Source organism: Lycorma delicatula, chromosome 8 (genome assembly GCF_047948215.1).
Source record: "Lycorma delicatula isolate Av1 chromosome 8, ASM4794821v1, whole genome shotgun sequence".
NCBI lineage: Eukaryota > Metazoa > Arthropoda > Insecta > Hemiptera > Fulgoridae > Lycorma > Lycorma delicatula.
This window is the reverse complement of record NC_134462.1, coordinates 46,886,832-46,911,995: the sequence shown is the minus strand read 5'-3', so window position 1 is coordinate 46,911,995 and position 25,164 is coordinate 46,886,832. Positions and strand designations below refer to the sequence as shown.

Below are 25,164 nucleotides of genomic sequence, written 5' to 3'. Positions count from 1 at the left end.
TTGTTTTGTATTTTTAAACTTTATTTAAGAATTATAATGATTTCTTTTTACCCATTCTTTCTATTACTATTTTTCTTTTTATTTTAATTCTTATCTCTGATATTTATCAACTGTATTAAAACTAATTAGTGAATTATTTTAGACGTTTCTAAAGATATTTACTTCTGTAAATATAACAAATATATATTTAATTAGGTATAACATAGGTGAAAAAAATGAAAATGAATTTTATGAAATAAAATTTTCAGTTTTAAATCAATTCTTTTTTTTTAAATAAAAGGCTAACCTTTATTTTTAAACTGATTAATATTACACTTGTATAAGAATATTTAATAAGGTATAACTTGACTACTACTATAAGAACAGAAAATAAAGAAAAGAAAGATCTAATTCAGACAGGAATGAAATAAAAGAATGTTGTTTGACCCCGTTTATTTATATATTATAAAAAGTGATACAGGAATCAAATAAAAATTTTTAGTGTGAACAATCTATCCAAATAAAAAAAATAAAAATAAAGATATTAAGAGTTGCAGATGACATTGTTCTTTGGGCATTGAAGAAGTACTGAATTACATGGATTTATTCATAGGAGAGAAATTTACTTTGAAAATATATAATAAGGAGATGAAAAAATGATATGTGACAAAAGGAAGTATAATAAGGAATTAAATAAAAAGATAAAGAAATAAAAAATTCAAGAAGTGGTAGAATTTGTTATTTAGGAAGTAAAATTATAAATGATGAAGTGAAACAGACATAAAAAAAGATTGGTCTAAACAAGGAGAGATTTTATGAAGAAAAGAAATACGTTAGAATTAAATCCAGATGTAAGAATTAGAAAGAAATTCTTGAAAATATTTATGTGGAATGTCGTAAAAAAAAAAGCCGATACCAAAGTTTTTATACTTTCCTGGCATTGTTTATTTTTATGTAGTGGAAAAATAATTATAGGTGAAGAAATTGAAAAAAATTAAAAAAAATCGATATTTTTAAAATTTGATCGGCCCTCCGACCCTCACTATTGTCCCCCAAAGTATTTTTTTTTGTTGAAAACTTGTCCTACTACTATGCTTAGGAAGACGTATAAAAAATTCGGTTAAAGATATGCAATAAATAAAATTATGGTTTTTTTTCGATTTTTGGGGAAGGGTGAAAATTTGAAGGCAATATTTTTTTAAAAATAAGATGGTATGTACTCATGTACTGAGCTTAATGTAAAGTGAGGTTAAAGGTTTAAGAAAATTAACTCTAAAGAAACTACCTATTCCACCCTCTGGATATACTGATCACAAACTTTGACCAACAAATTGCATCATATACATGAATCTCTGCGCCAAATTTCATCAAAATCGGTTTATCTAGTCAAAATTTATTAAGCTTCAAACACGCCAATACACGTACATAAGTATAATTATTACCCCCACTTTTTTGTTTTTTCTTGGACCCCAAAACATCGAGAGATGCAAAAAATCCATACTTCATTTTTTGATTGATTATCATCATAATTTCTTTCTTGTAACAGCTCTAAAACTATGACGCCAAGAAAGTAATATAGAGGGTAGGAAAAGAATAAATGCTTTTGAAATGCGGTGTTACAAGAGGATATAGAAAATATCGATGGCTTTCTCAATTAAATAAAAATTCGAAAAACGTTTACCTAAAGTGAATGATAAAGAAGAGAAATTTATGGTAGAGTTTTGTAATGAGACGAACGAAGTTAGTGAGCCATATATTTAAGAAAATTGGTAACAAAAAGAAGCGTAAAAAGTAGAATCTGTAGAAAGAGACAAAAATTGAATGCATTGAGGTTAAAATATTAACAAAGAATAGAAAGGATGGGAGAATGATATTAACTATTCAACTGACTAACGACTCCAAAAAAAGAAAAGTTTATATTGGAAAAACTCAATTGAAATAAAAATCAATGAATACAAAAACTAAAACAATGTCTGTAGGAAACAATCTTCTTTTTTAAATTTTGGCTGAAATTTCTCTTTAGGGTAATAGATAAAGATGAGGATAATTCTACGAATATTTATTAAAATTTATATCCTGTTCAAAATTTTTGTTAGTTTTTATAATATTATTTCTTAGGTATTTTAAAAATTAAAAAAAATAATTGCGATTTAAAGGTCACTTTACATTAAACACACACAAAAAATGAACGCTTATTTATACTGGCCGGTATTCCATGTAGTAGCATTATCAAGATATGAGTATCTTCAAGGTTACATTCCACATTCATGTTGTTTATCTTGTATGTGAACCTACCTTAAGGTTTTACGTAGAATGAATTCAAAAAAATCTATTTTTTAATGATATATTGAAAACTATAACTTCTATTTCGGTTCGTTAGTTTTATCTGTAGTTCATTGTGTGTATTTGTCAGAAAAATAATAGTAAAAAAATGATTTGTTGAATACTTCATTTTTAATTAAAGACATTTTAGATTACAAACCATTCAATTCGATATATATAAAAGAATATATGAGAAATAATATTATACATTTAGGATTTATAGATGAACGGTCTATTATAAATTAATTATTTAATTAATCCCATTCATAAACTCCCTTATTTTTGTAGCATAAATACTGTAATTAGTAAAGCAGTAGTAATATATATATACACATACTAGCATTCACATCGCAGCTTCCCCCACTCTATATGATTACTTAGGTTTCCGTCGCGGTCAATTTTTATTTAATTTCATTTCTTTAGTTAAGTAACCGGAGACAGGTGCAGATACAGTAACATACAGCGTCGCACATACAGTAACAGTGGCTGTGTTGGTTGCGTCGCCGCACTGTGCACCGTCACAACCCGTAAAAATTTGAAAATCAAAAAAAACCCGGAAAGTGATTTTTAGATATTTATCTGAAGAGTATTATCAAGACCCAACCTAGTGAATATCTCGTTTAGTATAGTCGGAAATGGGAAAAATGTGCAATCATTGTTCAAAATGTTTTTACCTTTCTTCACTCCTTTTCAGGTTGCATTTCGAAAAAAAAACTAGAATTTTGTTTTTAGGTATTTATATGAAAATTACGTAGACAAAAAAAAGATGATATCTTGTTTTATTACCGAAAAATTAAAAAAAAAAAAAAAAATAGCCGGGTTTAAAAAAATTCAAAATCCATTTTAACCCTTTAAAATCAAATTTTCAAAACAATTTAGAAAACAGTTTTTAGATTTTCACATGAAGATTACAACTCCAAAAATTAAATTGATACCTTCATTTGTTACATAGAAATTAAAATAAAATAGTAAATTTCATTGTTACTCCATTTTAACGTTTAAACTCGAAATTTCAAAAAAATCCTTTCTTAGTGTGCACTTACACCGTAAGAAGACATGTGTACAAATTGTCATTGATTTATCTTCAATAGTTTTTACTGGGCGTTGATGAATCAATCAGTCAGTCAGTCGGTGAGGACAAGTTGCTTTATAGGTACGTACTTTATACGTATGGAAGTAACACTTTTTTTTTTACAAAATTTTTGTTTATAGATTATAATTCAGAAATAATTAAACTGACATAATGTAGTGAAAAATAATAAAATACAATTCTAAATTTTATCTCGAACTTATTAAGAAAAAAGAATTTAAATTGAAAAATAAGAAAATGTACTTTATGAACTGAAGATAAGAAACGGAAAGAAGACGTAATATAATCTAACAAATAGTGTTTATCCTTCAGCATATTGATAGAAAAAGTAAAAGAGAATTTGAATAAGTGAGAGAAAAGGAAACGTAGAGTGAGAAACAGGATTTTAACCATTTCTTCCTTTATTATTACTATTATATCCACTTTATATAGAATGTTATATTAAATTAAAATGTTTGAACTTTAAAAACACTACCTTATTTATCAATTCTTAAACTTCTTTCTACTTTAATGTTATAGGACTTATCCCCACAATAAAATTTCCTTAAGTTTACTTATTTAGTCACATCTCATTAATATTAAACTTTCATAATCTAAAATGATTCAATAGGGGAAAACAATGTTTTAACATTTTTTATCAAGTTTAATAATAAGATTAAAACAAAATCAGGTCTTTTCCATTCAAACGGAACTTTCTTTAGCTATATTATAAAAATTAAATAATATTTTAATTTTATAATAAAAATCGATTATACTGTATAACTGTATTAATACAATACACACATATAATAAAATAATATTGAAGGTTCTTTTTTGTAACAGAACTGATCTGCAAAATATTTCATTCATTCATAGCGGTCTGCCGTTAGGGCAGGTTCTGTTACGGCTGCTGCTCTTCACCTTGTTTTATCCTTTGCTAAACTCTTTGTTTCAGCATATTTTCCCTTTTCCATAATCCCATCCATCATTTAAAATCTCTTCGTATCCTTCCATTCACCAAGCCTTCTATCGCATCCACTGATAAATCTTCTCATACAAAGTCCTAGCCAGTTCCTTTTCCTACATTCAATCACATTTAGAATTTTCCTGTTCTTTCCGATTCTCCTTAATACTTTTTTATTTTCTACATGATCTTACCATTTGAAATTTATCATTCTGCGTCACACTCACACCACAAAAGCCTCAACTCGTTTTCTGTCTGCCTTCCTCATCCTCCACGTTTCAGCTCCATAGAATATCACACTCCAAATATGATATTTCATTAATCTATTCCTTAACGCTAAGTTTAACTTTTCGCAAAGCAGTTTTCCCTTCTTACTAAATGCCTACTTACTTCTTGATAAATTTTAATCCCTACTGCAAACCGTAATCGAATTAAAATAATTTTCTGAACTGAAAATTAATAAGAATAAATGCAGAAATACTGATACACCTTTACTTTTAAAATTTTATAGTAGTAGTTCGAAAAAAGCTGTAATTTTTTAAATCTTTCATTGTTTTTACTATTGTTTTATAATATTGTTTTTACTTTCCTGGCAATATCTATAGCTTTAAGGGAAAATATAGTGATTGGTAAATTTTTGGTGTGGGATTTTTTCAAATCTTGGCGTTTCATGATCTCCTCCATCCAAAAAGTATAAAAAAGATGGAAAATTATGAAAGTAAATATATATATTTACTTTCATATTTGTGTATGTGTGTGTGTTATATTTTGATAAATATTTCCAAACTGCCTGAAGTTGAAAACTTGAAATTAAGTTAAAATATTTTCATATATTTTTTCCTTTGGGGCTACTTAAAGGAGAGAGTTTATGCATCTAATCCCCCACAATATTAATGAACTGAAGATTTAACGAGAAATTCAACGAGAAATCAACGCAACTGACAACGTTTTGCGTCAGACTCTCAATATGATCAGTCGAGCACAAAAGTGCATAGATGCCCAGAGTGGTCATTTTGAACATCTTTTGTAACAATAAGGTAAATAAATGCAACATTTAGATTAAATTTTATGTTTTTCTAATTTAATTTATCCGTATATTTCATAAAATTTGATTCCAACATAAGCTATCGATTCTGCAGCGGTTACGTTTTTATGTTGCTCAGTCTGTATTGACTTTTTAAATCAATCGGCTTAGGAAAGAGAATAAAAATAGCTAAATTGTTTTAGAATTTTTGTTATATATTTCGAAAACGAATCCTAAAAAAACTCATGATACTTTACAAAAATATTCATTCGTCTACATAATTTTTGTCAAATTTAGCTTCAATCTGAAAAGGGAGTACGGCTGTACGTAAAATAATTAATTTTTTGTATTTGCTTAATATTTTTTAATTAGTTTAATTATTAATCACCAAATTAGGCCAAAGTGTTTCTGCGTATAAGATTAATTTTATTAAACTTTAGCTTCTTAGACAACTGGGTAAGTCGATATCAAATTTTATTTTTTATTATTTTCTAAATTCATTATCTAAAATCGATTTTTAAATCTTTTCCATTTTGTATTTTAAAACTGAAAATAGAAAACTTTATTGTCTTTAAATGATTTTTCTATAAAAGTATACAGTAAAGAAGCGATAGTTTATTATTCGTCATTCAACCGAAAGTTTATGGGTTCAAATCCTGATCAGGCTTTGAATTTTTCATACGCTGTAAATGTTTCATATAATAAATATTCCACGCATAGGCCTTTAACTTATGAGACGAATTAACCATAAAAAATAATATTTCAATACGTGAGACCTTTTTATGTTTATTTTATATCAAAAACTATTTTCTAGATTGTACACCATTATTCAGTTAATTGTAGTCAAAATTCTTTGATAGAAAACGAGCGTCTAAGTTACACTTAGGTAGATATTAAGATATATTCTTAATTAATTTTGATAAGATTGAGTGAAACTTTCAAAAGAGAATATTACAAATTATTAATATTTTCAAGATTTTTTTTTTATCTAAAGAAAGCAAAAATTAATAAAAAGAGGTGATGATGATTTTGAAATTTCCTCGAATATATAAGAGCTTAAAATCTAATCTTCTCCTTATAAAAATTGGAAATTACTTTTATACTTACAATTACTTATTTTAAAAAGTTATAAACTTAATAAATTATTTTTTTTTTAGCCAGTACAAAGTTAAATCTTTGAACAAGGTCAGCTCTGTAAACTCTTTCTTCCTGTTTTATAAATTAAAAGGATTAAAAAAACTTAGAGAAAATGTTTGAAAATAAATTTAATTCTTTTTTTTTTTTTAGTTAAATATTTCAATTCTTACATTTTTCTTATAACAGTTGATAAATATTCTCACTTTTTAAACATCACATTTAGAGAAAATAATAAATAAAAAAATTCAAGTTAACAAAATAAATAACAAAAAGAATTTAAAATATTATAGAACTTATTTTTGTCATTATTTTGATGATTATTTATTCCTAATCGTGTAAAAAGAGTTGAAATTTATTACGGTCCTGAAAGTGTGTTTCATTTTGAGAAAAGAAAAAAATTGATTCATTTTGAGAAAAGTTGATATAATTGTAATTTAGAAAAAAACTGAAAACTTAAATTTATAACAATCAGGAAGGACCTAAAAAATATTTTATACCAAAATTTTTACATGAAAGTTTTTTTAATAACATTATTTTTTAGATTTAATTTACTAAGCATTTGGCACCGTTGGTATTAATACAATTGTATAAAATAAAATTCCACTTAACAAATTTAAAAGTATATATCCGAGTACTTTTGGAGCCGTTACTCCATCATCAGAGATTTGCCAAAAGATGTTAATTCAAATTCAAATGTATAATTGTATTTAAATTAAATTTGTTACATTCATAACAGTCGGTCGTCAAGAAATAAAATTAAATTGTACAATTTTTATTATTAAACAAATATAATTTAAATATAATTATATATTTGAATTAAGATCTTTTGGCAAATCCCTGATGATGGACTAACGGCTTCGAAAGTACTCGGATATATTCTTTTAAAATTGTTGGTAAGTGGAATATGATTTTATAGAACATTATTAGTTATTACTTAAAAAATCCATTAAAAAATGTAACTTAATTCTTCTATATATTCAAAATACTAGGTCTGTAAATAAAATAATGAGACTAGTTTTTTTTGGCAGCCAAAGTGGCAACACTATAAAGTTACTAGTAAACATATGGTTATATGAACAGCTGATTTATGTTAGGTATTAATATTTTTAGTCGATTGTTGCCACGTCAGACGTAAACAAATTTTCGTGAAACGAGTTTTTGTTGTGCGTTACAAAAATGAGTGATACAAATTATGAGCAACGTTGTGCAATCAAGTTTTGTGTTAAACTCGGTGAGAGTGCTACTGAAACCTTTTGAAAACTGAAAAGGGCGTTTAGAGATGACGCTTCGTCATGAGTCCAAGTTTTTAGGTGCTTTAAATCATCTTCAGATGGCCAAAAAAGTTACAGATGGCCAAAAGATGGTCAAGTTACGTCCAAAAAAGCAAAAAATGAGCAAATAAAAAATCAAAACCATGCTAATTTTTTCTTCAATAGTAATGGCATTGTCCATAAGGCATTTTTGCCTACAGGACAGACTATAAATCAATATGTTTACCGATAAATTCTTTTAAGATTGCGGAAAAGAATTGCCCGCGCGAGATTAGTCATCAAAGACAACTGGTTGCTGCATCATGACACTGCACCTTGTCATACTGCACTCTTAATTAATGAGTTTTTGGCAAAGAAAAACATTCGTGTAGTTGCTCAACCACCTTATTCATCAGAATTGAGTCATTGCGACTTTTTTCTGTTCCTGACTTTAAAAACCATCTCAAAGAACACCATTTTGGAACTGTAGAAAACATTAAAAAAAATATGTAACCTACCATCTGAAGGATATTCCGGTTTCTGAGTTCCAACACTACTATGAAGAGTGGGAAAACCGTTTGAAGTGTTGCGTGGCTTCCCAAGGGAACTATTTCGAAGGTGATAGAGTCAATGTATAGTTGGAGTGTAAATAAAAAGGTTTTTGAACCAGTCTCATTACTTTATTTACAGACCTCGTATATCAATATATGATTTTTAAAAAAAAAAAAAATAAAAAAACAACACATATAGCCGAGTTAAAAAAAAAAGTATATCCGAATTAAGAAAAAGTCTCGCAGTTCTTCGCAGGAAGATCGATTTTTCTTTATTTCATTTTCTATAATATTTTTCGTATAATTTTATGCACAAGAAATAAACAAAAATTGAATAAGAAAACTAAAGGAGGTATAATTTTATTTTTTTATTTAATATTAAAATATATTTTTCTGTTTATAAGAAAATTAAATCACTATTCTTATATGATAAAATAATTAAAAATAACGAGTTCACCGTACACACAAGCATCATATTTAAACTCGCTCAACAGTGTGACTCGCTGCATAAGCGCGCGCGTATGAAAAATACACCAATACAAATTTAACATTACCTTAAATTGAGTGTTACTGAAGAACAACTCAACCAATCTTCATAAAATTTTCACACGCACAACTTCAGATACACTACTACAGCATATCTAAATTTCAATGAAATTGATCTACTTGTTTCAGAGATTTTTGAGCCACAAAATTTTATAAATGATTGTTATTTTTGAGATTCTCATGTCAAAAAATTTGATACGTGAATGGTATTTTCGTAATCGTCATATCTCAAAACGTCAAGAAAATTCATTTACATCCTCTCCTAATTTCACCATGTGACCGAAAAAATACCTCAAATTAAGATTATGTTGTCTGTTGTCGACCTTAAACTGAGCGTAACTCAGGAACGACTCAACCAATTTTCATCAAAATTTCACATGCAGAATTTCAAATACACTACTACAACATACCTAAATTTCATTCAAATTGATTTAGTAGTTCTGGAAACTTTCGAGCCACAAATGTTATACATAGGCCTATATGTATAAGGAGATTAAATTTTAAAATGAATGGTATTTTTGTATTTCTCATACCTCAAAATGTAAAGAAAATTTAATTTCATCCCTCCAATCTCACCGTGTGACCGCAGAAAGTAATATCGTACTTTCTTTGAAAAATTGGTAAAAAAAATTAGTAGAACCTACTCGACCAATACACAAGCTTCTGTTTTATTTTAGACCATCATGAATTTAGATAAAATGTTTCTTTTTTAGATTTAAAATAAAAATAGACATGTACACACAAACAAAATATTTGAGTTTTATAAAAATAATCTTTGACTTGTGGTATAACCTCAAAACTTAGAAAATACAAAGATCCGTATTGATCATATTACATAAAAAAAAAATACTAAAGTTTCCGAAATTAAAGTAGGCTAATGAGTATTATTATGCGTTGTTTCTTATCAGAAAGGATTATATTAATTTAGCTTTTCACTAATTACCTTAGATTTTTTATTATTATAATGATACATACATGTAAAACATTGAAATACAAAGGATATTATTCAAATTTTCCTTTTCTGAGAGTAATGATGTTCTTTATAAAATCAGCCCTTTGGTAAAAAAAAAAATGAATACATCACTTATAAAATTGAATAATCATTTGGATTTTAATAGGATTGACATGCTGATTCCTTACAGTATATTAAATTCAGAAGAAGAAGAAGATATAAGCAAGATAAAAATATCTCACCTACATTTTTTCTTAGTAAAATCGTCATTAAAATGTTTGTTATAATATTAGAATAACTTTGTTTTCATGTCTTTTTCGGATCTTTTATAAACGCGGTAATCATATAACGCGGTAATCAACTTTTAATAAATTTGGTTACCGTGCTACATGTTAGGTTCAATGGAACATCTGTGTAGTATGATATTTTAAAAGAACAACTGACAAGCTTATTTGAACTTAAAAATTTTGTTAGTAATCATAAAAAATTAAAAAAAAAAAAGAAAAAAACAACTAATTTTTCGCAGCTATTGCAAACCAAACAAAAATTTTATTCTTGTAATAAATATGGAATAAAATAAATTTTATTCCTGTAAAATTATAATTGTTTGAAAAAATAAAAAATAATACATCCTTCCGGAATGTTTTTTAATATTTATATATATATATGTATAAAGATTCTTGAGAAATTAAGTTTTTCTTATTTTAATTTGAAAACATCATAATAATAAGTTTATATACTCCATTATACAGTATAATTATTATGTTAAATGAACTGAAGAAATAATTTTAATGTGAGAAGAAAATACATATGGTGGATGGCATGTGGGAAAAATATTTCATTGTAATAAACTGCTTAACAAACTAATATAATCGTCATAACAATTTATACGGTACACTTATATAAATAATTTAGTAATATATATAATGACCTTACCATTTTTTTTTTAATTTACTATTTTTATCATTATTTTAATTTATGAACTAAAATATTTTTTTATTACGTTTAAAAAATCTAAGAAATCTATTATTAGTAAATAAATTCTAAAAATATATATCTTTCTACGATTTTAAATTATAAAGAAAAAAAAATTCGTTTTGTGTCAGTTTCAGGTAAGGAAATCATTCAGGCGGTATAAGAAGTATACAGAAGATTCTCTCTATGTGAGAGATGATGAAGAAACTGTGTACCACTATACAACCACACAAAATCTTTTGTTTGTCCCAATCACTATTTCAATTTCCATAGCCTTCTTTTCTCGTTCATATTGATCGACGTTCTTATTGAATCAAGAATAAGAATGAAAAGAATAAAGAAAGGGCCATGTTTAGAAAAAATTTTTTTTTCATTTTGACCTACTGTACCTGGTCCGATAAGATATTTCTAAAAGTAATGAACGTCTATTTTTGTTAAGAAATCTGTGAGAAAGAATTTTGTGGTTCAATAGGGCTATAGTAGCAAATCTTCTACCTAGTATCGGCCATAATATTTGCTTCTTTCAAAAGAAATTAAAAATGCAGCTTAAGATAAAAATTACTCAATACTTTTTAACAAAAAAATATTTTAATGTTTACAAAAAATGTTAATAATTATTTCAAAATGTTGATGGATAATAATTTTTAATAAATACAAATATTAAAAATTGATTTTTCGATGCAGTAGAACAAATTTTCTTTGTATCACAGATTTGAAAGTTTTTGGCAGGAAAAAAGAGAAAAAACACAATATTGAAATATATGATTATTTACCTACTTTTAATGTATGTATTTACCTACTTCTAAAATGATGGACCGGCTATACTTTTTCGGATTCTATTTGTAAAACTAAACAAAAAATATCCTTAGGAAAAATGACAATTTCTCCTTCGTTCTCCCCTTTTCAGCCATTTTCTTATTTTTATATAAAAATTTATATATCAAGTTCGGATAGACGAATCAAATTAATATTTGGTAAGCGTCCTGGTTATAAAGGTTTAAAATTAACAAAACAAATCAGGATTTAAATAACTTCGCCAATTACGAAATGGCGGCCATGTTTATTTTTCAATCCGTTATATCTCTATAAATATTAGTTTTATCAAAATTTATATTATTTGCTAAAATATTAGGAATTTTATTTTGAAAAAATGACATTTTATTTTTTAAATTCAGTTGACAAATAGTAGAGTTACGGGAGATAATTGCTGTTGTAATTTTGTATTTCTACCTTGAATTTAAAGGAAACATAAATACAAACCGAAATAAATAACGTAACATGGAACAGAATAATTTAACAACAGTTTTACCATAAAAAATTCTCTCATTAATGTGAATATAATTTAAATAAATAATGTTATTTTATGAAAGGTTTATTAATAAAAATATGAGAAATTAAAGACCATACTGATTAAAATTAAAAGCTGTCATTGTTAAATGAAACAAAAAAGATTAATGGAATTAATAAATTAATAATTTTTATTGAAATAAACTCAAATTATCACTAAATTACACAGGAAAAGTTGCTGTCAGAATCACGTCCGTAATGGTAAATTATACACGTACGTCTAGGTACTAAAATTTCATATACGCAGTGACATTTCAGCTAAAATATAATGGATATGTGCCAAAATTTCCACTTGACAAAAGAAAATTATACGTATATAATTCTATAAATTAAATGTAGCTCAAACATGTCATGATAGAGGTTTTAAAATTCACATACACTCGTATGTACAAGCACACAATACTTTCGATCATACAAGGATAGTGTCTCGTACTTCAACTATTTACTCTTCTGTAATATATTGTATGTATAGAACAATAATAATAATTAATAATTTGATTCGATATAATAATTTTAATTAAACATTTTGTTGAATTTTTTAATATATGAAAAAATTCTTATTCTCTGTTGTTCTAATTAACTTTCACAAATTCGTATACACATATTTAAAATTAAAACTTTTTATTTTAACGATTCCAAATGTAATTGTATCATAAAATACTAGCTAATATAATAATAGTAATAATAATTATAATGAACCAAAACCTTTCTAAATAAAAGTAATTTTTAAAGGGCTTTTAATTTCTTCAAAACTTACTTAAATGAGGTTAATTACATTATAAGACTCTAAGTTTCTTTATGAATTTCAAATTTGCTATTTTTTTAAAAGAAACTCTACGCTTATATAAGGTCATTTGTAAACGATGTAAAATATATTTATATAAAATAAAAAGTCAATTACTTTAAAAACCATTAAAAAATAAAATAAATACATAAAATTATGAGTTCGTAAATAAATGAGGGGCAACTAAGAAAATGTTATGTACTATTATTTCATTTCTCTATCTGTCGTACTCTTTTCTTTCTTAATCAGCGTTCGTTTGAATAAATGGAACTTCATAGTGACATAGTGAATGGCTTTAATGCGATGCTGATAAACAAAGAGTAAGAATAAAATAATGGAAGGAAATAATCATACAAAAGAATAGGAGAAATACGATGAAAGAATATCTTTCATTAGCTCTGGATTAATAACAATTATTATGAAAATATTAAATTAATTAAATCTAAAAAAAAATTAATAATAGGTATTTTTTCTTACCTGATTATGGTAATCATTATTTTTGTTTTTATAATTCCGAAGATTTGTTTCAAGAATTAATAATTTTGAATTAATACGGGAATTTAAGTTACGAAGTGAAGAAATATCTCTTTTTAAAAGTGTTACTTCGGTTCTTGCATGATTTAATTCGTTAGCTAAACGTGTTGATGTATTTTGTAATTCGGCCATTTCTGATCTTAATTCTGTTACACCACTAGCAACCCATTGTACTCTTAAATGGTCGTTACGTTGTGTTGCAGACGCAAGTTCTTTCCTAAAAACAAAGAAAAAGTGAAAAATAAGTAATTAATTATCAAATAAAGTTGTACTTAATGATTAACTTATTTTACTCGCTGAAGATTTCTAAAATAAACCTGTTATACTAAATGAATTGATAATGAAATATTTTAGGGTATTTCTTTGTCAAACGTTCATACAGCGGTACATTTTGAAGTTGTATTTAAATGAAACCGGTGGAAAATAAAAAAAATCTGATTTACCAATAATTTTTTTCTTTTTTTGCTGAATTCCTTTATTTATTTACAATCAGCTTCTACAATGAAGCTATAAGCAAGTCGTATGACTGAACATCACGTGAAAGAGGACCACCCAGCAATTTGGGCCAGTTTTTGGCCAAAAGTAATAGGATTACTTTCCTCTTACTTTTAGCCAAAAAGAAAATGAAAAAAATATCAGAAGTTATTAATCAAATAAGATTTTATGTACTTTTCATTTTTTTTGTACAAAAAGGCATACAAGGAATCATGTGGTGCACACATCAGATTTTACTTCGTAAATAGAGCTATCAAGAAGTATTTATATTTTTTTAAATTATAGATCCCGGAGCTAAAATACTGGAAAGTGTTTTGAAATTTTTCTTTTTCTTATTTTAATTGAATAGGATGTTAAATTTAATGAAAAATTTACTTAAGTAAATTTGTTAAGCTTACCCTATATGAATATTTTTAGAAATTTTTTTTCTTAAAATTTATTCCCTATCTCAAAAAATACATATTATTTCATTTTTGTTTGCTCCAACTCTTTTAATTTTTATTATAAATAGCCGGGAAAGTCAACAAATACTTTGCAAGCTGAACCAGTCGGATAAATCCACGTTAAAAAATAAACTGTGTACTATAATTAACATTATATATAACAAAAGAAAAAAATCCCTGAGAAAGAAATTAGAAAACATCACAGGTTTCCATAAATAATAAAAAGAAATATATACCTAAACAAAAGAAAAACACAAGGAAATGATGAAGTAAATGAGGAAGAAAAAGAAACTGAAATAGTGAATTAATTGAAATAAGGTAATTCATAGCGGTTAAAAATAAAAACAAACAACATTAAAATCAGTTACAGAAAAATTAGACATCCATTTCATGAGCTTTTTTTTTAAACAATGTAAACCATCTTTCGTCTTGTTCTAATAATCTGAAAACCAAAACGGCATTAGGTAAATTAACACAAGACATGTAATACCTGAAAATAAATCCATTATCCATGGATAATATTTAAGAACATATACTAAAAATATTACATAAGTAATATTAAAAAAACATTTTTGGTTCTTAAAAGAGGAAGCACATCGGTTCAAATCAGATTTCATCTCCTTCTTTTTTTAACTTTTTTATTTTTAATTTAAATGTATTGATTTATTAATAATTATTAACCTCTGATTGTGAAATAATTTTTACGATAAATGATAATTCATTAATAACAATAAAAAAATATATATGAAATATATCAGAAGTTATTAATGAAATAAAATTTTATGTACTTTTCATTTAAAAAAAAATGTGTCTATAATTTAATAGGCGTACAAGGAAAGTTATGTGATGTACAATTCAATTTTTTTGTGATTAAAACAACAGATTCCTTTTGTCTTAATCACAAAGTTGAATATACTGTTATTACATATAAACGAGTTAATTTCACCCAAACGCAAGTGACATTTAAACCTAAAAGTGATATCTTTACATGTTCACTTTAGAATGTGCAGTAAACGCCATTATTCTCATATACAGCAACTCTGATTAGTACCACTAGTACCTCAGGTGTTTTACAAGTATTACAACCATTAACAGACGTGAGATAGATAATGTTAAAGCAACAAGTAAATGTACCGGTTCCGACATGAAACAACACCATACACATGTCTGGGTTCATTAAGGGATTATCTATATAATATTAAAGAATTCATAACCACTTACAAATTCTCATTCTAATTATTTATGATTTATGTTATATTATAGATGCAATATAATTTTTAGGGTGATATAGAGGTTATAATTTTATATATATAGTAGTGAGAAGATACATTTTATGATGTACAGAAATGATATCCACGAAAATGTTAATAAAGATAACAAAATTAAAAAAACCGAGATAGTAACTTTTAAATAACAGTAATTATTAAGATGAAAATGTATTATTATACAATTACTAACAGAAAAATATTCTAAAGTAAACAATCTAATTTTTATCAACGAATTCAATCTTTGAAATATATCGCTAAAAAATAATTCAATTATTGTTTAAAAATACGATTAGTCTATTTAAACAAAAAAATAATAAAAACATATTTTATAACGATATGTTTTGTTTCCGTAAGTAACGATTAAAAAATAATTACTACCTGTTTGGGGCAGAGGTAATTTCCGTTCTCCTGTTATAACAAAATTATTCCTATATCAACAAGCAGAAATAATTTGTTTTAAAAATTTACTTATTCATTATAAAATAATCATTATTCATATTTTAAAAATAAAATAAAAGTAAAAACAAATTGTATATAAATGAATTTATAATAATACACAAAGGAAAAATATACACGCTTGAATAAATGTACGTATAAGTATGCGCATGATGGTAATGGTGTAGTGCAGGTGAGGGGTGAAGAGGAAATTCAACGAGAAAGCAGGTGCAAAGCGTACATTCTGTCAACGCAACGGACGGTTCGTTCAGTAGTCCACCTACATTATACGCTGTGCGTACTTGTTCTTGCAACATTTTCATAGGATGCACCCTTCAACTGTCTACCCCTATAACAGACAGTAAAGTCGGTTGGAGTTTCGTTCTGCTAGCCAACGCTAACAACATAACATTTACTGTAGAATTAACCAACAACCACTTGCTGTAACATTGAAATATTCATATATATACACACACACACACACACACACACACACACACACATATATATATGTAAAACGTTTCCTGCATTAGTGTAGTTTCCCTTCATAAAATAATAATTATATAATGCGTTGTGTAGCAGACACCCTTTTAACAATTCAGCACAACTGTCAGACAGTGCAGCCCTTAAACAAACACCGTGACGGTTCTATAACGCATTAGGATATTTAATTATTTTTTTATATTTGATAATTTATAAATATATTATCGTCTATATATATAAAATTACAAACCGTAATTATACACTATAATATGAATGCGTGGGAAAGTTTACAAATATATAAAAACAAAAATCACTCAGTTTGATACTCATAAATAAACTAATACATTTTGAATCTGATAATTTCTTCATTAGCAATAAACGATAAAGATTAATAGAATTTTAATCAGTTCAGGCCTAAACTTAAATTGGATAACACGGCAATAATGGAAGATTTTTGTAAAATATATTTAATTTAATATATTTGTAAAGTATATTTACTTTAATGTATAATATTGTGATATGATATGTGTTTTTTGTGTGTAAGACTAACGAAACGTGATGAGGATAATTTTCATACTCTGACGATGCTGATACATTGACGCGGCGAAACATGTAGGAGAAAATATTCCTATTATAAATATATGGTAAAACGATAATAAAAAAAAAATCTTAGTTTTTATTAGCAAAAGAGTATTTACTATCTGCCATTATGTTTACCTCAAATCCACGATGTACACAATAAAATTCAACTGAATGAAACAAATAATTTGAAATATATTTTATGAAAGTTAGTACACATCTCGTATGTTGAAATAAGGAGATATTCAAACTCATATTAGGGCAATACGTAAGTAAACATAAAAATAATTAATGAATAAATAAAGTTTACTTATAAAAAGTCTTATGTGGACACCATTTGACTTCTTTGTACGCCTATTAAATTACATATACACATTTTTTTTTAAATTAAAGTACATAAAATTTTATTTCATTAATAACTTCTGATATTTTTTCAAATTTTATTATTATTATTGAATCATTATTTATTGTACATTTTTTTACACACACAGGTTGATAATTATTAATAAATCATCAATATATTTAAATTAAAAAAAAAAGTTAAAAAAAGGAGATGATGTCCGATTCAAACTGATATGCCTTACCCTTGTAAGATCCAAATATTTCATTAATTAAACTTTTATTTGGCAATAACTCTGGAACCAATGAAAATAAGTACCACTTATGATATATCGTTGAAAAGATCTCATTGAGGGTTTATTACTGCAGTTAAAAAGTCTAAAATCCAAATTTTTTGGATACGTATCTACAGAAGTCACGCTGAAACTAGTTAAAATGGATTCAGGGATGATCAAAATGGATATTTCCGTTGAAATCTGAAAACCGAAATTTTTGGCGATCACAATTCTTCCTTTACTTCGTACAAGGAAGTAAAAAGGTTATAAAAATTAATATTTTTCATTGAACGAACATTTCGTTGTTGAATTCAATAGATATTATGTATGTGTATGAACAATTTTTCCCTCGGATTTTGATTTTGATTTCGGATTCAGATTAAGCATAGTTAGAGGATTATAAAAGTACTCGAATGGTCGCGATCGTTCGTTGAGTTCACCTTAAAATGGCCACAAAAATTAAAGTTTTGTAATAATTATTAGGCAATAACGGTGTTAGCTATCACGTTGGTTCAAACACGTTAATGTAAGGTTTACTAAAATGTATAAAATATATAAATATTAATTTTGTAAATCAAGTGTAAGACTCCAAAATGGCGGAAAAACTAACTTTTAATAATCGTAAAAAGAAATACACCGTAAAATCGAGAAAACACGAGTTAAAAAAATTATATTAACGTAATGTGTGTAGGACTCAGTAGAGATTTTTGTTAGAGATAATAATTTTGTTAGGAATGAATTATTAATTGAGAGGACAGTAATAATAATAAGAAGAAGAATGTTCGTTCGGGAAAGTCTTCTTTTTTTTCTTTTAACCTCCGGGACCACCCGTTAGGTATTGCTTCAGAGGATGAGATGCATGATCATTTTTGTAGCGTGTGAAAATGTCATGCCTAACCGGGATTTAAACCCAGGACCTACGGATGAAAGACCGAGACGCTACAACTCGCGCTGCGGAGGCTGGTGCGAGAAAGTTTTACTAAATTTTTCATTGACATCTGGATTTTTTTGTTTTTTTATTTAACCACACAAGGCCAACCTGTAACCGCCTAGAAGACGTTGCCTCGGTTGACCTTATGTGACGCGGCGATCTCTAGCCATCACCCTTCAGCATTGTCCACCCATTGGACCTTCCCAACGGGGTCCCTCTTGGTTCATTGAAGCAACACGACCTCCGCTTCTGGATGGCGTGATGCCTCTCCCCAGAAGAACTACCCTCCCCGTCACTACTCCTAGTCGGGGTCCGAGTGTGTCTCCATGCATACCCTCCTGACCCTGTCCCTCAACCTCGAGGGTCCTTAATGCTTCATCAGAGCGTTCCGACCCAGTCACTCTTGCGTGTGACCAGGCCAAGACGTCATCAGCAAAAGGGCTACCTCCCTGGCCCAGCACGGTTCCGCGCTTCGACCTCATTGGCTACATTATTTTTTAGCCATCTCCCAGTTATTATTCTTTTCTTTTTTTTATTTATTTTTTGTAAAGGACCGGCTCTAGCCTCACCTATGAGGCATACAGCAACTCCCCTAAACACCTCTTACGAAAAGCGCTTATAGGGTTGTACCTTTAGATGAAAAATATCAGGAAAGCAAAACATGTGATAAGAAAACACAATTATAATAAAGAGAAACATGTAAAACCAAGACGATAAATAAACAAGAAAGGAGTACAAAATAGCAAAATACACATAATATTGACATCTGGTCTAAACTTCATTCAACTTACTTTAAAGTAAACACCATTTAAAAACAAACAATTACTTATAATTTACTCATCCTTATGTTTAGTGTAATTTTATTAAAGGGGTTTTTATATTTTTAAACTTTATTTTATAATTTTTTTTATTTAAAAAATGGAAAAATATATGATTATAAAAACAAATGTGGTAGGAGAACTTTGTTAAAAATATGTAGATAAATTTCTAAAAAGAATACACATTTATAAAAAATATAAAGTCAAGTAAGTATATTTAAATGAATTTATAAATTAATTCTTTGAGTATAAACCAGATTAATGACAATTTTCCATACTAAAACTTTGCTCAACTAAAAAATAACTAAATCCAACTTAACTTAATAAAAATTTGCTCGACTAAATTTTAACTGTTTTATGAAATTTTTATACATTTTTTAAGTTATTTACATTTCATGTCGATATTTTTAACGGGTAGGAATATATATACTTGTGAAAATTACGTGAAAGAAAATTTAAAAGGAAATTCTTTTCTTCTTTGAATTTTCCTCTTTATTATTAAAAAAAAAACTATGGGATTTACAACTGTGTAATATTTCCATTTGAATTTCAAAAAAAAAGATAAGAATTATGTTGGAAGGATACGAAAAATGAATTAGAAAAGTTTGTGTTTAAGATTTTACTAAGCTTCTTTACTTCTTCCTTACTGAAGCGAAGATAGAGGAGGAGTTTATGAACAAGAAAATTAGAAAACGCAATGGAAAGAGAAGACGGAAAAAAGCAAGATAGAAAATGAATGAAGAAAAATAGAGAAATTAAGAAAAAGAGAAGAAAGATAAGCATGATCGTGTATGTGCGTGGAAGGGGGTGGGGATGTAAGGAATTGTAGTATATTTGTGTGTGCGGTAAGAAGACAGATAATTGCCTATAGCATCGCCCCACATGACTTTCTCAACGAAGCACAGTTTCCTATTACATTTACCCCTTACTCCTTAAATATTAGATAGGGTTCACCATACCCAAACCTCTTTCTCTTTTTCCTTGTAAATATAGACCGACCTATCATGTTCAACTAGAGTTGAATTCAAGCCAGTTCCAACTGGACAAATTTAATTATCACTTTTCGCCTTATATAATCAATTCTTTTTAAAAATAAACATCGTATTGCGAATAAGTTGTTATTGATTTCTTTTTTTTTTTTTAATTAAGGGCTGATGAAAATATAATTCAATAAATCATCAGTAACTAATTACTTTCACTGTAATAATTATTTCGCAACACAAATTGGTAATTTAATTTATTCTTTACTGAATGTATTCAGTCTTTCTTGTAGTTATAATGAGTGTAAAGCACATGACTTAAAAAAAGTAGATACCAATCAATCATTTGTTTCTCTGAGAGTGATGAATTCTCCTTATGTAATTAGTACATTTGGTGAACTTGTAGGTTTTGTAAGCGTGAAAATCATTTGAATTTCAATGATTTGCAGGCAAGCTGATATACAATTATATTCATAACGGAGCGGTGAAGAAGGCGAAATTACTTTATTCCTTACTTTTCCAAGTAATGTAGCGTAGGATATACTTATTCTTGAAATTAGCTGTACTATCTTTAGGAATAATCTATGTCTTATAATAAATTATTTGTAGTTATTTCGTTATAGCATCTAACAAGTGCGATAAAAAATTTAACTACCAAATATGAGATATATGTTAGGTTTAATAAATACATACGTTAATAAATACTTAAGTTAAATAAATACTTCCAAAAAATATTATTAGGTATAAAATTTCAAAATATCTTTCGCCTTCCTTTCCTGCCAGAACTTCTTAAGTCCCTCATTGGCCTTTATTTTCTGAATTCTTTTGTTTAATTTCGTAGTTTTTTAAGGTGAATTGATTTACCTTATTTAAATAGATATACAGATTTTATATCGTACAATTTTTTTTTTAAATTATGTTGTAGAGTTTAAAGAATAAAGTTTTATCCTACAGAAAATAAAATAAATTATAATTTAGAATATATCATGTGAAAAAAAAATCTCTTTTGTTGAACGTGATTTCATTTCTTATAGAAAATATTACAGCTAAATTCATCTCAATATTTCTCAGTTTTGATTTTTAAAGAAAATAAATCAAATTAATTTTAAGTAGCAGTTCAGTAATTTAAAAATGAATGAACAATTTTATACACGGCTAACCGTACGAATTATATAATAAACCCTATTTTAAGTATTTTAGTAAGATATTGACTAAATACAATCGAAGCATTTTCAGGCCCTTTTTATGAAAATAATTTCTGAAGATTAATTGTTTCCTAAACTTGACGATTTTCATTAATTTCGCAGTGATAAATATTTTTGTTGAATAAAATCACAAGAAATTACTATTTTAGCGTTTTTTGTAACTCGAACTTAATTTGTTTGTAACATTTTATAACTATAAAAGAGAGGATGCAACGTGTTACTTGTAAGTTTTTACCGTTCGTGACATTAAATTTAATTTTAACATCAATAAAAATAATCTAAGGAATCCATTAGTCTTTAATTTTTTTATTCTGGCACAATCATTTATTATTTTTAATAAAATATTAATTTTTATCGATGAATTGTTTTTATTATTTTCTTGAATATTTAATTTTTCAAAACTGTGTAAAAATTACTTTTTTCCATTAAACTTAGTAAACTTTTTTTCAATCAATATGAATTTAATTTGCATCAGCGTGATTGACAAGATTCATTATCGTCAATGAATAATAATATAGAACAAATTATAAACAGTTTATAATAAAAAAATTGACAGAATAACTTAATGCCGGTTGACGCTACCGTCGTCTGCGATTTCAATAATTAAGTAGTCTGCCCTTTTAAGAGTTTTATTGTGCCATATGAGTTAAAATATTTTACTAAAAAAATGTTTAAGATTCTTATCAAGAATATATTTTTACCATCTCTTTTAGTATTATAATTCGTAAAATTTATGGTAAGGAATAAAATTTCATGTTTATCTTTACTACCGTTGGTTTTAATTATTATTTTTTTAAATCATTTTAATTTCTTATTTATCTATTTTTCTAATTATATTATTAGGATGATGTTTACTTTTTTTTAATTCAATACCAAAAAAAATAAGTTTACAAATTATGAGTCGATTCATAAATCTCATTTCAGCTTTGCCAACTGCTAAAATTTTACAACCCACGATATGTTTTGTCAGAAAATAGTCCTAGAACTATGAAAAATTAAATTAATGAAAACAATAAACCAAATAGGTTTTCTAGTTAAAAATATAACCATTAGACGTATATCCAATTTGTACGTAGAATATTGGAAAGATGTCATTGCTTATCACACTGTTTCATGTTTTTCTTCTTTTTTTTTGTTGCTAAAACTCAATTGCGTGTGAAAGTTTTTATACATGGTATTGAAAGAATTCATATTAATCTCATTAGATTATATCATTTGTTTCGCAATTCAACCAACTATAAAACATGTTTAACCACTTTTCTTTGCGTTTCTCTCCTTCCTGTCCTACCACTACTTCTTAAGTCTCTCATTAGTCATTATTTTCTGAATCCTTTTGTTTAGTTTTGTAGCTCTTTCTCCATAGAAAACATCCTTTCCGTTATTTCTTTTAATTTTTTCTTAATTAATTCCTGAATTTGTTCAGTCCGACTAGTGTCGGCTCACGTATAGGTACTGTGGAACTGCAGCATCCCCTATTTCCACTTAATATTATCGATAACATTAAATATAATGAGTCCTTTTTTCTTTAATTCTTTCTTTATGCTTGTAAAACATATAATCCTTAAGCTTAATGTCATCCTCCAGTTTATGAAAAAGATACAAAAATCTTTGTATGGAACTGTGCGCTTCACAGCGCACAGCGGCGTGGTGTTTGGCTGTTGTGCGCTTGCGCACATAGGAAACTGCATGCGAGGCTGCGAGGGAGAGAGAGCACTGTCGCTTCCGTAGTGCCGACCCTGGCTTGCTGGTGGAAGGTAGTTTTTGTTTGTACTCCGCGTCTGTATGGAATGTTCCTTGTTCGTTCCCTTTTCTAGCTTAGTCGGTGGAAGGAATATGAAAGCGGTTTAGTTGTTTTTTCAGTAGTGATCAGAAGATGGTGGAAAGCAAGAGCTCTGTGATAGCCAGATCTGTCCAAAAAGCACCATTGGACTGTAGTGTTTTTAAGCGGACATTTTATTAAGTTATCTAGTAATACTACAAAAATATTATCTGTATTGACATTTTATTATTTATTCGGTTAAACCGAATACGGTTTTTAAATACAATGTGCTTAAAAACCGTGTACCATATTTTTGAATGTGATAAAGTGTAAAATTATATTATTATCCTGCTTCCAGATATTCTATTGGATTCATTTTTTTCGGTTCTTTTATTTTACAGAAAAATTTAACTATGGTCATGAAAAGACCCAGAAAAACTTTCTGGAGCAAGACCCCCACTAATTTTAGCTACGAGCTGCTACTGAGTCCGACACTTCTATTTCTAATTTGTTCAAATCATTCTCAATTTTATCACAAAATACGCTTTTAGTTTTTCATTTTAGGAAAAAAGAGGATTTTTAAAAATGTTATTTTCACTCATCCTTAACGGTCTATGAAAGCCAATCTTTTCTCATGCATTATTTATTTAAATTTCTGGTATTAAACTTTGCGGGGGGAGAGTTAAAACACGTGAAACGTGTCTTTTTATAGAAGTATTTTCCTTAAAATTTTCTTTTAATATCTCTTTAAATCTCATCTTATCACTTTTACTTCTTTACAAATTTTAATTCATTAAACATCTTAAAGTTTATTTAAAATAACGTCTACCTTACGAAATATTTTAATGGAAAGAATTCTTATAAAATATAAAAAAAAGTGGTTTAATTGCATTTCATGATTGTGCATAAATGTAGACTATGTACGCGGAGTTGCATATATAAGGGTACGAACGGAGAATGAATTTAAAAAAGAGAAACAAGAGGCTGTGTAAATGTTTCCGGATAAAGAGATGTAATAGTGGTGCAACGGTATAGTGGTGCATTCAATGTACTTCTGTAGAACATTTTACAATGTTCATTGTCGTAAACTCTTTGTAACAACCTAAGACAGGAAATTGCACGCGCAGACACGCACAGTTCTTTTTGAAAAAAAGCTAATCTTAAAACGTAAAGAATGTTAGAGAATGAGTGAATGTAAGTCAGCGAGTGAATAAACGACCAGGAATAGTCTAGTGTCTCGTAAAGTAGTCAAAAGAAACACTGAAAAGGACAAAATAAAGACAACTTTTCTCATTTTCTTCTCTCTTTTCAATATAAAAGTTACGATAAATCCATCTACTTATATTGCACAGTAAGTTTCTTTATTGCTGAATTTTCATTATTGTTTATTCTGGTGAAGTTATATAAAAAAATAAACAATATTTGCTACAAAATAAATTGAAATTAAAAAATGTAACTATAATAAAACTTTCATTATAAAAAATTAATAAAATCGGAGTAATAAAAAAAAAGCTGGCGTATTGTTTGACTTTTTCTAAGCCGATCAAGTCATGATTACCAAAAAAAGATTTAAGCATCAGAATTCCCAAGTTTCGAATAACAACACTTGATTTTAGGGGGTTTCTTACTCTATGGGGAATATCTAGGAAAAGTTTATTTATAAAGAAGCTATCCATAATAAAAAAAATTAATTTAAAAGAGATTTGAAAAAAAAATATTG

At 27.2% G+C, this 25,164-nt stretch overlaps 1 protein-coding gene across 1 annotated transcript in view; it reads right to left on the bottom strand.

The window, feature by feature from the left end:
- The window catches only part of LOC142329231 (protein scabrous-like), a 111,731-nt gene that overhangs the window by 58,915 nt on the left and 27,652 nt on the right, over window positions 1-25,164 (bottom strand). The window contains exon 3 of the mRNA XM_075373638.1: window positions 13,410-13,651. Coding sequence (XP_075229753.1) covers window positions 13,410-13,651 — 242 coding nt within the window. The remainder of the gene's footprint in view (window positions 1-13,409; window positions 13,652-25,164) is intronic.